This window comes from Entelurus aequoreus, linkage group LG10 (genome assembly GCF_033978785.1).
Source record: "Entelurus aequoreus isolate RoL-2023_Sb linkage group LG10, RoL_Eaeq_v1.1, whole genome shotgun sequence".
In the NCBI taxonomy this organism is placed as follows: domain Eukaryota; kingdom Metazoa; phylum Chordata; class Actinopteri; order Syngnathiformes; family Syngnathidae; genus Entelurus; species Entelurus aequoreus.
The window spans coordinates 32,242,658-32,257,848 of NC_084740.1; the positions used below are offsets into that span (position 1 = coordinate 32,242,658).

Sequence of the window (15,191 nt, forward strand, 5' to 3'; positions counted from 1 at the left end):
CCTCTATACACCTATGTAGATATTGCACCAAAAACCAGACATTTGCAGCTAGAATAGTCATTTACCACATTAGCAATGTATAGAGTGTATTTCTTTAAAGTTAAGACTAGTTTAAAGTTATCTTCAATGAAAAGTACAGTGCTTTTCCTTCAAAAATAAGGACATTTCAATGTGACCCCAAACTTTTGAACGGTAGTGTATATGTGTGTGTATATATGTATATATGTATGTATATGTATATATGTGTGTGTATATATATGTATGTATTAAGGCTGAAACGACGCGTCGACGTAGTCGACGTCATCGGTTACGTAAATACGTCGACGCCGTTTTTGTGCGTCGACGCGTCGCATATTTACGTCACACTACCGTCATGGCGAAGCGCAAAGCAGACGATGCGAGCGAGGGGGGAAAAGCATGCCAAAAGTGTGGGAGTATTTCAATAAACGGCCTAATAATGTTGTTGTATGCACACTGTGTCGAGCGGAAATGGCCTATCATAGCAGCACAACGGCTATGAACGAACATTTGAAAAGAAAACCATCAACTAGTCAATCGTCTGCGCGAGCATACGTTGTCATCATTACAAAAAAACATGAATGTGTCATTTGTGTCTGCTAGGGGTGTAACGGTACATGTTTTGTATTGAACCGTTTCGGTATGGGGCTTTCGGTTCGGTACGGGAGTGTACCGAACGAGTTTCTAAGCTAAAGCTAACTTTAGCTGCTAAAGTCTTAACAAGCTGCTTCGCTCCTCTGCCTCTGTCTCAGCACGCAGCATTGTCCCACCCACACAACCATCTGATTGGTACACACGCAGCATTGTCCCACCCACACAACCATCTGATTGGTACACACGAAGCATTATCAGCCAATCAGCAGTGTGTATTCAGAGCGCATGTAGTCACCGCTTCAGCGTGGAGCAGATAGGTGTTTAGCAGGTGAGCATCAGGCAGCGGACTCTCCCCAAATGATAATAAACACCTCCCAGTCAACTACTAGTAACATCACTAAGAGCCTGTTGACCTTCTAGAAACTTAAACTGCAGCTCAGCTCACTCGCAGTCCTGGCTTGAGGTGAAGGCTAATTACCTCTCAGTTCCAGCCACATCGACCCCATCTGAGCGCCTATTTTCAGCTGCTGGGAATATTGTAAACAAGAAAAGAACCAGAGCATGTACACATGCTTACCTTTCTTCATTACAACTGTTAGTCACTCACTGGAATGAGTAGAATTGGTTATTGTGTACTGTGTTGGACTGGATGTTTATTTTGCACATTTTAAAAGCAATACTTAATGTTTACAGTGCTCCAGAATATTTAGATTGGCACTTTTTTGTATTGGATGTTTATCTTTATTTTTGCACATTTTAGCAAATAAGCAATACTTTCACTTTTGTTGAAATGTTTACACTGTTGTTACAGAATATTTCGTTTTACACTTTTTTGTATTGGATGTTTATCTTTATTTTTGCACATTTTAAAGCAAAATAAGCAATGCTTTTACTTTTGAAATGCTTATACTATTGCAGAATATTAAGATTTGCACTGGATGTTGACTTTTATATTTGCACATTAAAAAGCAAATAAGCTACTTTTAATTTTGTTAAATGTTAAAAGTTTTAAATGTTTACATTGTTACAGAATATTTAGTCATGTTGTTGTCAATGTTGACTGAGTGGCCATACTTCTTTTTTTTTGTAAATAAAAGCCATGCCTTTTGAAAAAACGGGCCTACATTTATTTTTTCATCTTCATTTTGAATAAAAAAATAATCGGTAAAAGGAAAAATAATCTATAGATTAATCGAAAAAAATAATCTATAGATTAACTGATTAATCGAAAAAATAATCTATAGATTAATCGATAGAAAAATAATCGTTAGCTGCAGCCTTAGTATGTATGTATGTATATATACATATATGTATATATACATATATGAACATATCTATATACATATGTATGTGTATATATGTACAAAACATATATTTATGTGTATATATATATATATTATATATATATATTATGTATATATAATATGTGTGTGTGTGTATATACACACATAATATATATATGTATATATATATACATACTGTATGTATGTATGTATATATATATGTATGTATGTGTATATATATATATATATATATATATATATATATATATATATATATATATATATATATATATATATATATATATATATATACTGTATGTATGCATGTATGTGTATATATATATGTATTTATGTATGTATATGTATATATATATATATATATATATACTGTATGTATGCATGTATGTGTATGTACCGTAATTTCCGGACTATAAGCCGCACCTGACTATAAGCCGCACCAGCTAAATTTAGGGGAAAATACAGATTGCTCCATATATAAGCCGCACCCGACTATAAGCCGCAGGGTTTTGATGTGTAATTACCGTAGTATATAGGGGTTCCTGCTACCACGGAGGGGATTGTCGGGACAGAGATGACTGTTTGGGAACGCAAAGCGTCCCATTTATTAACAATAAATCTTTCAATCATTCAATCAAACTTTCACATCTTTGACATGGCGAACAGCATTCGTGCAGAGTACAAATAATACAACGGTGCAAAGTAAAACAAAGTGCTCGCCTGTACGTTATCAAAATAACCAGCCTACCGGTATATGAAAAGTCAGTCTTTAATCATTGTGTCATCGTCTTCCTCCTGCGTACTAAAACCACCGAAATCCTCTTCGTCGGTGTCGGAGAAGAACAGGCCGTAAATAAGCCGCACCCTTGTATAAGCCGCAGGGACCAGAACGAGGGGAAAAAGTAGCGGCTTATAGTCCGGAAATTACGGTATATACTGTATATATGTATACATATATGTGTGTGTATATATTTATATATGTATGTATATGTATATATGTGTGTGTATATATATGTATGTATGTATGTATGTGTATATGTATATATACATATATGTATATATATATAAATATATGTGTACATATATATGTAAATATATATATACATATATATGTGTATATATACAAAACATATATTTATATATGTGTATATATACTGTATATGAATATATATATATATATATTATATATAATATGTGTTTGTGTATATATACACACATAATATGTATATGTATGTATATACATATATATGTATGTATGTATATATATATATGTATGTATATATATGTATGTGTATATATGTATGTATGTGTATATATGTATGTATATATATGTATGTAGGTATATAAATATATATATGTATGTATGTATGTATATATATGTATGTATATATATATATATATATGTATGTATATACTGTATGTGTATGTATGTATGTATGTATATACTGTATGTGTATGTATGTATATAAATATATATATATGTATGTATGTATATACTGTATGTGTATGTATGTGTATAAATATATATGTTTTTGTATGTATGTATGTGTATATATATGTATGTATATATGTATGCATGTATATATGTATGCATGTATGTATGTAGAGTATGTATATATGTATGTATGTATATATGTATGTATTTTTGTATGTATGTATGTACATATGTATGTATGTATATATGTATGTATTTTTGTATGTATATATATATGTATGTATGTGTGTGTGTATATATATGTATATATGAATCTTTGGGCACCACACGACTCAATTCGATTAATGGGGGCAACGATTCGATTCAGAATCAATTCCATCAGCTTGTTTTGAATGTGTGTGTGTTGTAGGTGAGCGACTCCGTCGCTGCTGAGTTTAGTCTCAACACAGAAATGATGCTGCTCTCCAAAAAGTCTCTTTGGCTCTCTGATGGCTCGATGGGTTTCGGCCAGACCAGCGACACGGCTTTCTCGCAAGGTGTGCCCCCCCCACAAAAATAAAAGAGTCACCAAGGCAATATTAATTGATTATAGCAGTTAACAGTATGTGTGTCCTTCCAGGCGACATCATCTACGGCCGCGTGATGGTGGACCCCGTGCAGAACTTGGGCGACTCCTTCTTCTGCAACATCGAGAAAGTGTTCCTGTGCACGGGCGCTGACGGCTACGTGCCAAAGTACAACCCGGAACATTTTGAGTTTGGCTGCCTGGCCGACGCCCCTTCGCTCCTCTACAGATTCAAAATCATTGTGAGTTCAATCAGTCGCCGCATCCTTCGCCGCCGGGTCAAGCTAAGAGTGTTGTCTCGTAGGACAAAGCCCAGCCGGAGACGCAGGCCACTTCCTTTGGCAGCGTGGCCTTCAAGGCCCTCCTGGCGGCCGATGACCCCGCAGCTTTGGCGCTGGTGAGGCAGCCCGGATCTGATGGTTTCAAGATGGAGTCCTCCGCCCTCTTCCAGGTCAGATCAAGCAGTCACATGACATTTCCTACACTCACTGGACACTTCATTAGGTACACCAGCTCCATCAAAAACTCAGCCTTAAGATAAGTGGTATCGCTGGATTTTTGTGGAAATAGTCATCGAATTTGTAATCTTATGAATCAGAAGAGAAAGTATAATTTTTTTAGTAAATTCACATCACTAAAGAAAGTGGTCAAAGTACGAAAAGGATCAAATAAAGAATATCGGATAAATTGTTACTTAAAACACTGATTTTACAAAAATATTAATCCCCAAAAGGTCATAATATTGCAGTAATGAAAACTATAGTAAACTTTTTTTTTTTTTTTTTAACGTTTAAATTTGACAACAGAAAAAGTCAGATATTAGGAGAATGTCGTAATATTCTGTAAAAAAAACAAACATTTAGTAGAATATTTAGCAAAATCAAATTTGAGTATTTTTAGAATAAATTGATAATACTACATAGATTTATATTACTGTTATATTGAGAAACAAAAAGCCTATTTTTCAGAAGATAAAGCATTCTTATACAAATTAATATTTTACCGGGAGTAAATTGTAATTTAATTAAGTAAAGTTACTAGTAATCCCAAAAAATGTCATAATATTGCATTAACAAAAGCAAAGCTGAAGTATTGTAAGACGATAAGAAAGAGACATATTACAAAAAACCTTTTTGACAACAGAAAAAGTTAAGGAAGATTAGGAGACTTAAGTCATAATATTCTATGAAAAAACGTACCTTTAGTAGAACATTTTACACAATTAAATATAATTATATTTTTTAAAACAAAGTGGATATTGTGATTTTACAGTAACAGTTCTGTAATTTTGTGAGACAAAAGCCTCATTTTCAGAAGATTTAAAAATTGTATGCAAATAAATATCTTACTAGAAATAAATTGTTACCTAAAACTGATTTTACAAGACTAGCATTCCTCAAAAAAAAGTCAGAATATTGCGTTAACAAAGGCAAAGTAAAAAAAAAAAAAAGCTTTAGTATTGTAAGACAATTGGGGGAACAAGTTTTATAAATTACAAAACACTTTTATATTTAAAAACAGAAAAAGTCAGAGATAAGGAGGGTTAGGAGAATTAAGTCATACTATTTTGCAAAAAAAAAAATACATTTAGTAAAATATTTTACAAAATTAAATTTGGTTATAGTATTTTTAGAATAAAGTGGTAATACTACATGGATATTGTGATTTATTTTATTTAAAATAATATTCCTGTAATATTGTGACAAAAAGCTTATTTTTTTTAAAGGATTAAAAAATTATATGCAAAAATATCATACCAGAAATAAATTGTAATTTAATCAAATAAATTGTTAAATATATATCGTGATACAAAAAGCCTAATTTTTAGAATATTTAAAAATTGTATGCAAATAAATATTTTAACAGAAATAACGGGTAATTTAATCAAATTGTTCAAAAAAAAAATGCTTTTACAAAACTCAGAATCCCAAAAAAGGTCATAATATTGTGTTTACAAAAAAAAGCTGTGATATTGTAAAACAATAAAATAAAGACATATTACAAAAAACCTTTATATTTGACAAAAGAAAAAGTCAGAAAAGGAAGATTAGGAGAATAAAGTCATAATACTACATGGATATTGTGATTTATTGTATTTAAAATAATATTCCTGTAATATTGAGACAAAAAGCTTAATTTTTTAAAGGATTAAAAAATTATATGCAAAAATATTATCTTACCAGAAATAAATTGTAATTTAATCAAATAAATTGTTAAATATATATTGTGATACAAAAAGCTTCATTTTTAGAATATTTAAAAATTGTATGGAAATAAATATTTTAACAGAAATAACAAGACTCGGAATCCCAAAAAAGGTCACAATATTGTGTTTACAAAAAAAAGCTGTGATATTGTAAAACAATAAAATAAAGACGTATTACAAAAAAACAATATATATTTGACAAAAGAAAAAGTCAGAGAAAAGGAAGATTAGGAGAATAAAGTTATAATATTCTGTGGAGAAAAAAATGTAGTAGAATATATTTGTCTTTTTTGATCAATTCAACAAGTAATCCTGTTGGAAGTAAAAAAAAAACAGGTACTTTGACAAAATGAACATGAGATAGTTGTGTTGAAGTGTCCACGTCGTTGCTGCAGGTGTCGGCAGGTAGAGAATGGTACATCCACACCATCTACACAGTGCGTTCCCGCGACAACGCCAACAGAGGGATAGGCAAACGCAGCCTGGAGTACCACGCCCTCAGCCGCCACGCGCCAAACGCTCGTCGTCGCCTCAAGAGGTCCACCCACAACGTGCCTGAGGCGGCGGAGGACATCGGCGTGGACAACAACCGCGGCACCAACATACTCCACATTGCGCTGGACCTCGGCAGCCAGCACAGGACGCATCCCGACAGGGAGGTCTTCACCAGGGGGGTCATCCCCCGAGAGCTGGACAGCCAGGAGGACGGACACGACGACGGCCTGGTGCTCATCATCGGCGTCCTGGTGGGGCTGCTGCTCACCGCGCTGCTCGTCATCCTGCTGGTGGCGCTGCTGCGCTCACGGCGGGAGAAGAAGGAGGGGCCCAAGACGTCTGCTAGCAGCCAACCCATGATGACCACGCAGGGCCTCAGTGACAGCTCTGAGGTCTGATGTATTGGTTGGTGTGCCACACAGGAGCACCCGGGGCACATGGAAGAGAAAAAAAAGGAAAATACCTCCGCTGAAAATTTCCAGGGGAAAAAATTCATCTTATGAGAGAGACATAAAACTTAAGAGACAGAATTTTTGTACCTGTAATTTTACAACTAAATATCACCCTTATCAAAAAATGTTTGTTTTTTTTTAGAATAAAGTTGTCTATTCACACCAAAAATGACTTAAAGATTAGTTTTGACATTTTTTAAAGTCCTAATTACCAAAACAATACATTTTTTTGACAAAAAGACTTGGCGCAACACTGTTTTGTTGAAATTTCTCTAAAAAATGTTTATCTCACGCATGCAATCGTTAATTTAAAAATAACATTTTTTTTTGTAAAATGCCACTATTGCAAATAACACATTTAAGTTATTGTAAAAAAAAGTTGGAATTTAAAAAAATAAAGATCAAACAAATGTAAGGCAAAATATTGTATTTTCCGGACCATAGAGCGCACCAGTACATTAGCCGCACCCACAAAATTTTTGAATCTTTATACCCATATATTAGTCACAGATATGTACGTAGTGAAATTAGTTATTTACACAGAAAGATTGTGTAAATGTTTATTTACATACCTTAATTGTATACAGTGTCTGTAACACGGCAGTAAAACGGCTGCTCAAACAAAACATAAGTCTAGCTCTCCAATCAGCTAAACAAACTCAATAACTCCACGGTGACGTTTTGGTGAATTTACGAAACTGAAACAATACAAAAAGAATGCCGTTGTAAGTTAATAATACACAGACACTCGTTACATGTTAGCATTTTAGCTAATGCTAACGACGCGAGCTTCATTACATTACGATTGCATGTACAAATATGCCTGAAAACACTCCTAGGGACATCACACATGGGACAGTTTAGTCATTCTAAACAGTTTTAGTTATATTGTAAAACTTACAAACATTACTCGGGGTGATTGATAAAGTTGAAATGCTATTGACGATTGGAAGACTGAACGGCACTTATATTTCCGGTTCAAAGCTTTAAACAGAAAGAAGTCTCAGCACCTGCAGTAAGCGAACTCGTCCAAAAGATGGCGCCATAGCGCAATAACACACAAATTTGAGTGTCTTTGCATGTGTTTAATGAAAACCATTTGCTTTATGGCCGTCAGCGAAGAAATATCCATAAATTAGCCCCACCGTTTTAGAAGCCACAGGATGCAAAGCGTAGGAAAAAAGTTGTGGCTTGTAGTCCGGAATTTACGGTGATTTTTAGAGTTGTCGTCTTAGTCGTAGGTCATGCTTTTACAAGAAACAAAATGTTAATTTTATTCAAAGAAGGACTTGATTTTACCAGAAAAATGCGCTCACGTTGTGATTTTTTACTCTAAAATAATTCCGTTTTCTTCTCCGTGTGCCCCTGATGCTTCTGTGTACTTCTCGCAAGTGCCTCGCATTTGACGACATGGTGTCTTTTTGTTTTTTTTGTGCGTCGGAAGCTTGGATTGTGTTCTGAAATCTACTTGAAGACGTGTTCACTCGTGTTGTGTCGCTGTTTGTTCGCTTCTTCTGCCTCACAGTCCAAGACGGCAAACACGAGGGTGGCTAATGTTTCCAAAGGTGCTGCGCGACACGTCGTCTACGTTTAAAAAAGAAAAAAAAAGTGCATTATTTGTATTTTGGCCACGAGATCAAATAATTGTTTTGTTTGTGTCATGCAACTATAGCAGACTTTGATTTCCTGCGCTTTTTTTGTTGTTGGTGTTTTTGTAAAAAAACAAACAAAAAAACTACTGATTTGAAAGAGGCAAAAGTGCATTACTGCTTTTCACCCAGTCTTCAGCTCATTTATTTATTTTATGGTGGTGTTAATCTTGCAGTATATCGCCTTCAACGTTGATTTGAAATAATTCTGCATCTGCTGTTCATGTATTTTAATAATCAAGCTCCTCTTATTCCACTGGATTACCTCATTCTGCGCCATCTTTAGTGTCATACGTTCTGGGGCTTTATTTTGAAGGGAAAAAGAACTATGCAATTTTTGATATCATAACCACTTTGAATGTTTTTTTTAAATGAACATCTTGCTTGTCAATATTCATAAGAGTCTGTGTTTTTGTGTTCCCTTGACCTTTTTATGCACATGTATGTATACACAGCTATAGTACGTACATATGTGTGTACAATTTGGATGGTTTGGGAATGGCTGCTGTTGAAAAAGCATACTTGCAGGAAGTAACTGTACTGTAGACCACTGGTCTGAAAATAAACATCATTTTTCAAGAAAAAAATGTTTTTGAGGGTGGTGTTGGGGTTTGTTGTGTCCGTATGCATTTATGAATGTGGCACACCTACTGGCTGTGTTGCTCTTTTAAAATGTGGCGCCATCTGCTGGACTGAAGGAGTCACTACATCCGACATGCAAATAAAGTCAACCGTTGACAAACTCAGATCAATGAGCCGAACAGTAAACAAGAAAATAAGAACATTACTGTTTTGTAGAAGAGTTCTTCTGTTGGAATTAGTATTGTGTGGGAAGACACAGGAAGTCAAAGAAAAAGCAAAACGTTTTTTATTAGGCCTGGGCCTCACAGTATTCTTTTTTTTGTAATTATTATTTTAATTTAATTTTATTTTTATTTTTATTTAATCAATCCAACAAAACAATACACAGCAATACCATAATAATGTAATCCAATCCCAAAACCAAACCTGACTCAGCAACATTCAGAATAGCAATAAACAGATCAATTGACACAGAACAATCTAATAGTATTGAAACATGAATGAATATTATCAACAACAGTATCAATATTAGTAACAATTGCAACATAGCAGTGATTAAAAATCCCTCATTGACATTATCATTAGACATTTATAAAAAAAATAAAAATGAACTATAGTGTCACAGTGACACTACGCGTGCATCGCATCTCATAAGCTTGCCAACACACTGTGTCCAATATTTTCACAAAGATAAAATAAGTCATATTTTTGGTTAATTTAATAGTTAAAACAAATTTAAATAATTGATCCCATATTCCAATATATGACTCATTATTATTAAACTAAATGCAGTTTTTTATACTGATATCTCCATAGCTTGTGTGTACCAGTCAGTATGAGTTGGACTATTAACATGTATTCATTTGTTTAATATAACCCTTTTTTGTTATGATGCTTATTGAAAGTAATGCATTTTTACTCTTTGATGACACGTTACTAAATTGATGGAGATCCCCAAGAATACAAGTTTGCAGTGTCATTGGGATGTTTATATTAAGGAATGCAGTTGCTTCTTTTGTTGTTTTCAACCATAACTCTTTTAATCTCTGATATTCCCACAATAAATGAACAAGAGTTGCCTCGGCTGCCCGACACTTCATACATAACTTGCTATCTACTACACCAATTTTAAGCAGCTGAGAAGATGTCAAATACAATCTATTCAATATCTTAAATTGACTCAGCTTATCTTTAATGCTTCTAAAGGGCTTCTTGGCATTTTTCCAAACATCATTCCATGATATGTCTCTTTCATCTAAAATGTTTTAAGTCGATCATCCATTTCCGAACACACGCATCATTTGCATTTCTAGTGTAGTGTTCATTTATTATTCCATAAAATAGTTTAATTAATATCTTCCAGTTCATGGCTATTTAAAGACAAACTTTCAGATTATATGCATTTACCGTATTTTTCGGACTATAAGTCGCAGTTTTTTTCATAGTTTGGCCGGGGGTGCGACTTATGTGTGAAATGATTAACACATTACCGTAAAATATCAAATAATATTATTTAGCTATTCACGTAAGAGACTAGACGTATAAGATTTCATCGGATTTAGCGATTAGGAGTGACAGATTGTTTGGTAAACGTATAGCATGTTCTATATGTTATAGTTATTTGAATGACTCTTACCATAATATGTTACGTTAACATACCAGGCACGTTCTCAGTTGGTTATTTATGCCTCATATAACGTACACTTATTCAGCCTGTTGTTCACTATTCTTTATTTACTTTAAATTGCCTTTCAAATGTCTATTCTTGGTGTTGGGTTTTATCAAATAAATTTCCCCCAAAAATGTGACTTATACTCCAGTGCGACTTATATATGTTTTTTTCCTTCTTTATTATGCATTTTCGGCAGGCGCGACTTATACTCCGTAGCGACTTATACTCCGAAAAATACGGTATTTACAGCGTGTTTTAAAGAGATAAAATGTAAAAAATGATTTCTGGGTACATTATATTGATCAACTAAATCAATGAACGGTTTAAGAGTTTTTATTAATAATATGATGAGGTTTAGTAATACCTCTGTCTTTCCATGTTGTCCATTTAACCACATTTTTATTAATGATGATAGTGGGATTGTACCAAAGCAGTTGATTCACAGATCTAATTGAGTTGATTCCAAGTATTTTCTGACAGTTTTAGAATGTTAAAGGTGGCTTCTACTGGGCTCTGCCTCAATTCATTAGGTATTTTTAAACTCCCCACATCAATGTCCAAATTCATTAACAGATTTTTTTCTATGTTGATCCAGTCCTTATCTGCAGAAGAATGAAATAAGTGGCTTGCTTGTTCACAACCGAAGGAGGTATAATAATGTAAAAAGTTTGGTAATTGTAGTCCTCCTTTATCTTGTGTACAAGACAATCTTAAGTATGAGCATCTGGTCTTCTTTCCACACCATATTAAATGTAATATCATTGTATGTATTTTCTTAAACCGACTTTTATTAATTAGGACAGGCATCATTTTCAGTCTATAATTAACTGCTGGCAGTATACTCATTTTTACTATGTTCACCCGACCCCAAAGTGATATTTGGAGACGTGACCAGCGTTCCATTTTGGATTCTATCTTATTTTTTAAATGTTTAAGATTTAGATTTCTGCTTGTATAAAGGTTGGTGTAACAGTGTTCGATAAATCAATCAACCGGACGATGGATGAGTTTGCCAGTCTCGATAATCGCTGCGTGTAAGCGTTGTTACGGGTTACGAGAGCGGTCACGCTTTCGCAGCTGTGGGCGATTGCGCCACACCACAAATAAACGGTAGTAATAGTAGCCGTTGTAAAACTCCCGACGGTTAGTATCCATCCATCCATCCATCCATCCATCTTCCTCCGCTTATCCGAGGTCGGGTCACGGGGGCAGCAGCCTAAGCATAGAAGCTCAGACTTTCCTCTCCCTAGCCATTTCGTCCAGCTCCTCCTGAGGGATCCCGAGGCGTTCCCAGGCCAACCGGGAGACATAGTCTTCCCAACGTGTCCTGGGTCTGCCCCGTGGCCTCCTACCGGTCGGACGTGCCCTAAGCACTTCCCTAGGGAGGCGTTCGGGTGGCACCATGACCAGATGCCCAAATGAAACTGCCAAAATACCTGTGGCGGTGGGGGAGTGGTTATGAGCGGGGTCACAATGACGTCAAAGCTTTTCTTTAAAAAGGCTAAAAAAAAAAAGTATGCATACCTTTAAAACAAATCTGTTTTTATTAATTAGTATTAACATCATTTTATAGTCTTGCCATATTTTCAATTGTTGCTGTCTTTGTACAATGTACTTAAGAGACTTTTTATGACTTTTAAAAAAAAATTAAAAACAACTAACAAATCTAGCATCTTCTTCTGGTGTTATTATAAAATGTACTCGTGTTTAGGGACTCTTAACTTCTGTCCCTCGATGTCCCTGACAAAAGAGGCTAGCTGCAGCGAGCATGACATCACACTTGCTTGGTGCTGTTGCTCTAGATTTCGCTTTCTAACGGTCCTTTTAATATTTGCACATTTTGTAGATGGCTGTCCGCCGGTATATCTGCAATACATATAAATATCACAACCACATCACAGACATGCTGACAACACTCCAGACAATACCGTGGGTTTTGTCTACATCCAGTTTCGATAGCGCGGTTTTTGGTGATCAAAGTCTTTTTTCCGTACATGACTTGTCGATAGTACGCAAATAACAGGTTATATACATTACAGGCCAAAAGTTTGGACACACCTTCTCATTAAATGCGTTTTCTTTATTTTCATGACTATTTACATTGTAGATTGTCACTGAAGGCATCAAAACTATGAATGAACACATGTGGAGTTATGTACTTGACAAAAAAAGGTGAAATAACTGAAAACATGTTTTATATTCTAGTTTCTTCAAAATAGCCACCCTTTGCTATGATTACTGCTTTGCACACTCTTGGCATTCTCTCAATGAGCTTCAGGAGGTAGTCACCTGAAACGGTTTTCACTTCACAAGTGTGCTTGAAGCTCATCCAGAGAATGCCAAGAGTGTGCAAAGCAGTAATCAGAGCAAAGGGTGGCTATTTTGAAGGAACTAGAATATAAAATATGTTTTCAGTTATTTCACCTTTTTTTATTAAGTACATAACTCCACATGTGTTCATTCATAGTAAAACAATTAAAGTTATTTTAGTAGTTTTAATACAAACACATAATCTCAGTATGTGCTCTTACCATCGGTAAGAACTGTCTCCAGATAGTGATGATCTTTCCGAGATCAAAGCATCTCCGTGTTAATATTAGCAGCTGAAAAACACATACAATCACAATGTAAATATATAGTATAAGGTCATACATAACCTGATTGTTAAGTCAGTGGTGGCAGCACAAAAGCACATCTTATGCAGGAATAGGTATCTACCTTTTAGGTAAAGTCTGCCTGCCATTTCCACTAATATGACTAATGTCAGAAAGCAGTAAGGGTGTAACGGTACGTGTATTTGTATTGAACTGTTTCGGTACGGGGGGTTCGGTTTGGAATGGAGGTGCACTGAACGAGTTTCCACACGGACATATTAAGTAGCGCACCGCACGTTGTGCAAACAATGCACACCGAGGCACAACACATGGCATGCTAGCAACGACCGGGCTACGACAACATGCAAAAGCCAGAGCTGGAAGACCCTCCTGCCTTGTTAAGATCTCCCGTTTGGGAACACTTTGGCTGCACGATACAACAATGGAGGACGGAGGTTTGCAGACATTGTTCAGCAGCTGCTTCTGACAACACGTCAAACATGCTACCCCATTTGAAGCGTCACCACCTCACCAAGCAGCCTCTCTTCGGCGAGTCAGGCAGGGCTAAAGCAATAACAAATGTTTTTATAGCAGCAGATTTAAGACCATATTGCATTAGAAACTAGATTTTGAATCACTTCTATGGTGGAAGAACAACAAGCCCATATGTCCTCTTACTGCCAAGTTAGCCAGGCTGGGGGGGAGGAAGAAAAGCTAATCTGAGGCTGAGTTGACTTGAAACTGTTTAATAGATAGATAGATAGTACTTTATGTTGCACTTTTTATATGTAGAAGAAAAGTTTTGTCATTGTATTTAATCTGACCAACAACTTGAGGCAGTTTAATGTTGATTAACGTGGACCCCGACTTAAACAAGTTGAAAAACGTATTGGGGTGTTACCATTTAGTGGTCAATTGTACGGAATATGTACTGTACTGTGCAATCTACTAATACAAGTCTCAATGAATCAATCAATCAAAAAAAGCACTTTATATGTAGAAAGGTTTTGTTAAGAAACCATTCTGAGCCTTATCTTATTTAATTTTTATTTTAAATATGTTGACCACATTAACCCTGGAAATGGACCCTGTGTGTATATGTATGTTATGCTATTGTTTACAAATTTGGTAAATAAATAACCAAAAAAATGATATTTTGTTGTTTTCTTACTGTACCGAAAATGAACCAAACCGTGACCTCTAAATCGAGGTACGTACCGAACCGAAATTTTTGTGCACCGTTACACCCCTACTGCTGTTGCACTGATCAGCCTATTGGTGGCTTACATCCATCTCACACACAGCTATATTAAAGCAATGTTAAAAGGATAAAGCCATTGTTTACACATTTTGGTAAATAAATAACGGGAAAATGTATATTTTGTTGTTTTCTTACTGTACCGAAAATGAACCGAACCCTGACCTCTAAACCGAGGTACGTAACGAACCGAAATTGTTGTGTATCGTTACACCCTTAGAAAGCAGTGTTTTATTGTGCAGTGTTCGAAAGAACACTGTGCCTCCACCCGAGTGCAACCTCCGCCGCCCCCATTTACCGCATCAACCATGCTAACATTAGCCAACTCAAAATATACTAAATTTAAAGTCAGCTAACAGTTGAACTGTTT

General features: G+C 35.3%; 1 protein-coding gene across 2 annotated transcripts in view; it reads left to right on the forward strand.

The window, feature by feature from the left end:
* frem2b (FRAS1 related extracellular matrix 2b) overlaps window positions 1-9,276 on the forward strand; it is a 240,519-nt gene extending 231,243 nt beyond the window's left edge. For both annotated transcript variants that reach the window (XM_062060536.1, XM_062060537.1), the window contains 4 exons: window positions 3,758-3,884; window positions 3,968-4,155; window positions 4,218-4,364; window positions 6,515-9,276. In XM_062060536.1, the coding sequence (XP_061916520.1) occupies window positions 3,758-3,884; window positions 3,968-4,155; window positions 4,218-4,364; window positions 6,515-7,012 (960 nt within the window). In that variant the 3' untranslated portion in view covers window positions 7,013-9,276. The remainder of the gene's footprint in view (window positions 1-3,757; window positions 3,885-3,967; window positions 4,156-4,217; window positions 4,365-6,514) is intronic.
* The last annotated feature ends 5,915 nt before the right edge of the window (window positions 9,277-15,191 follow it).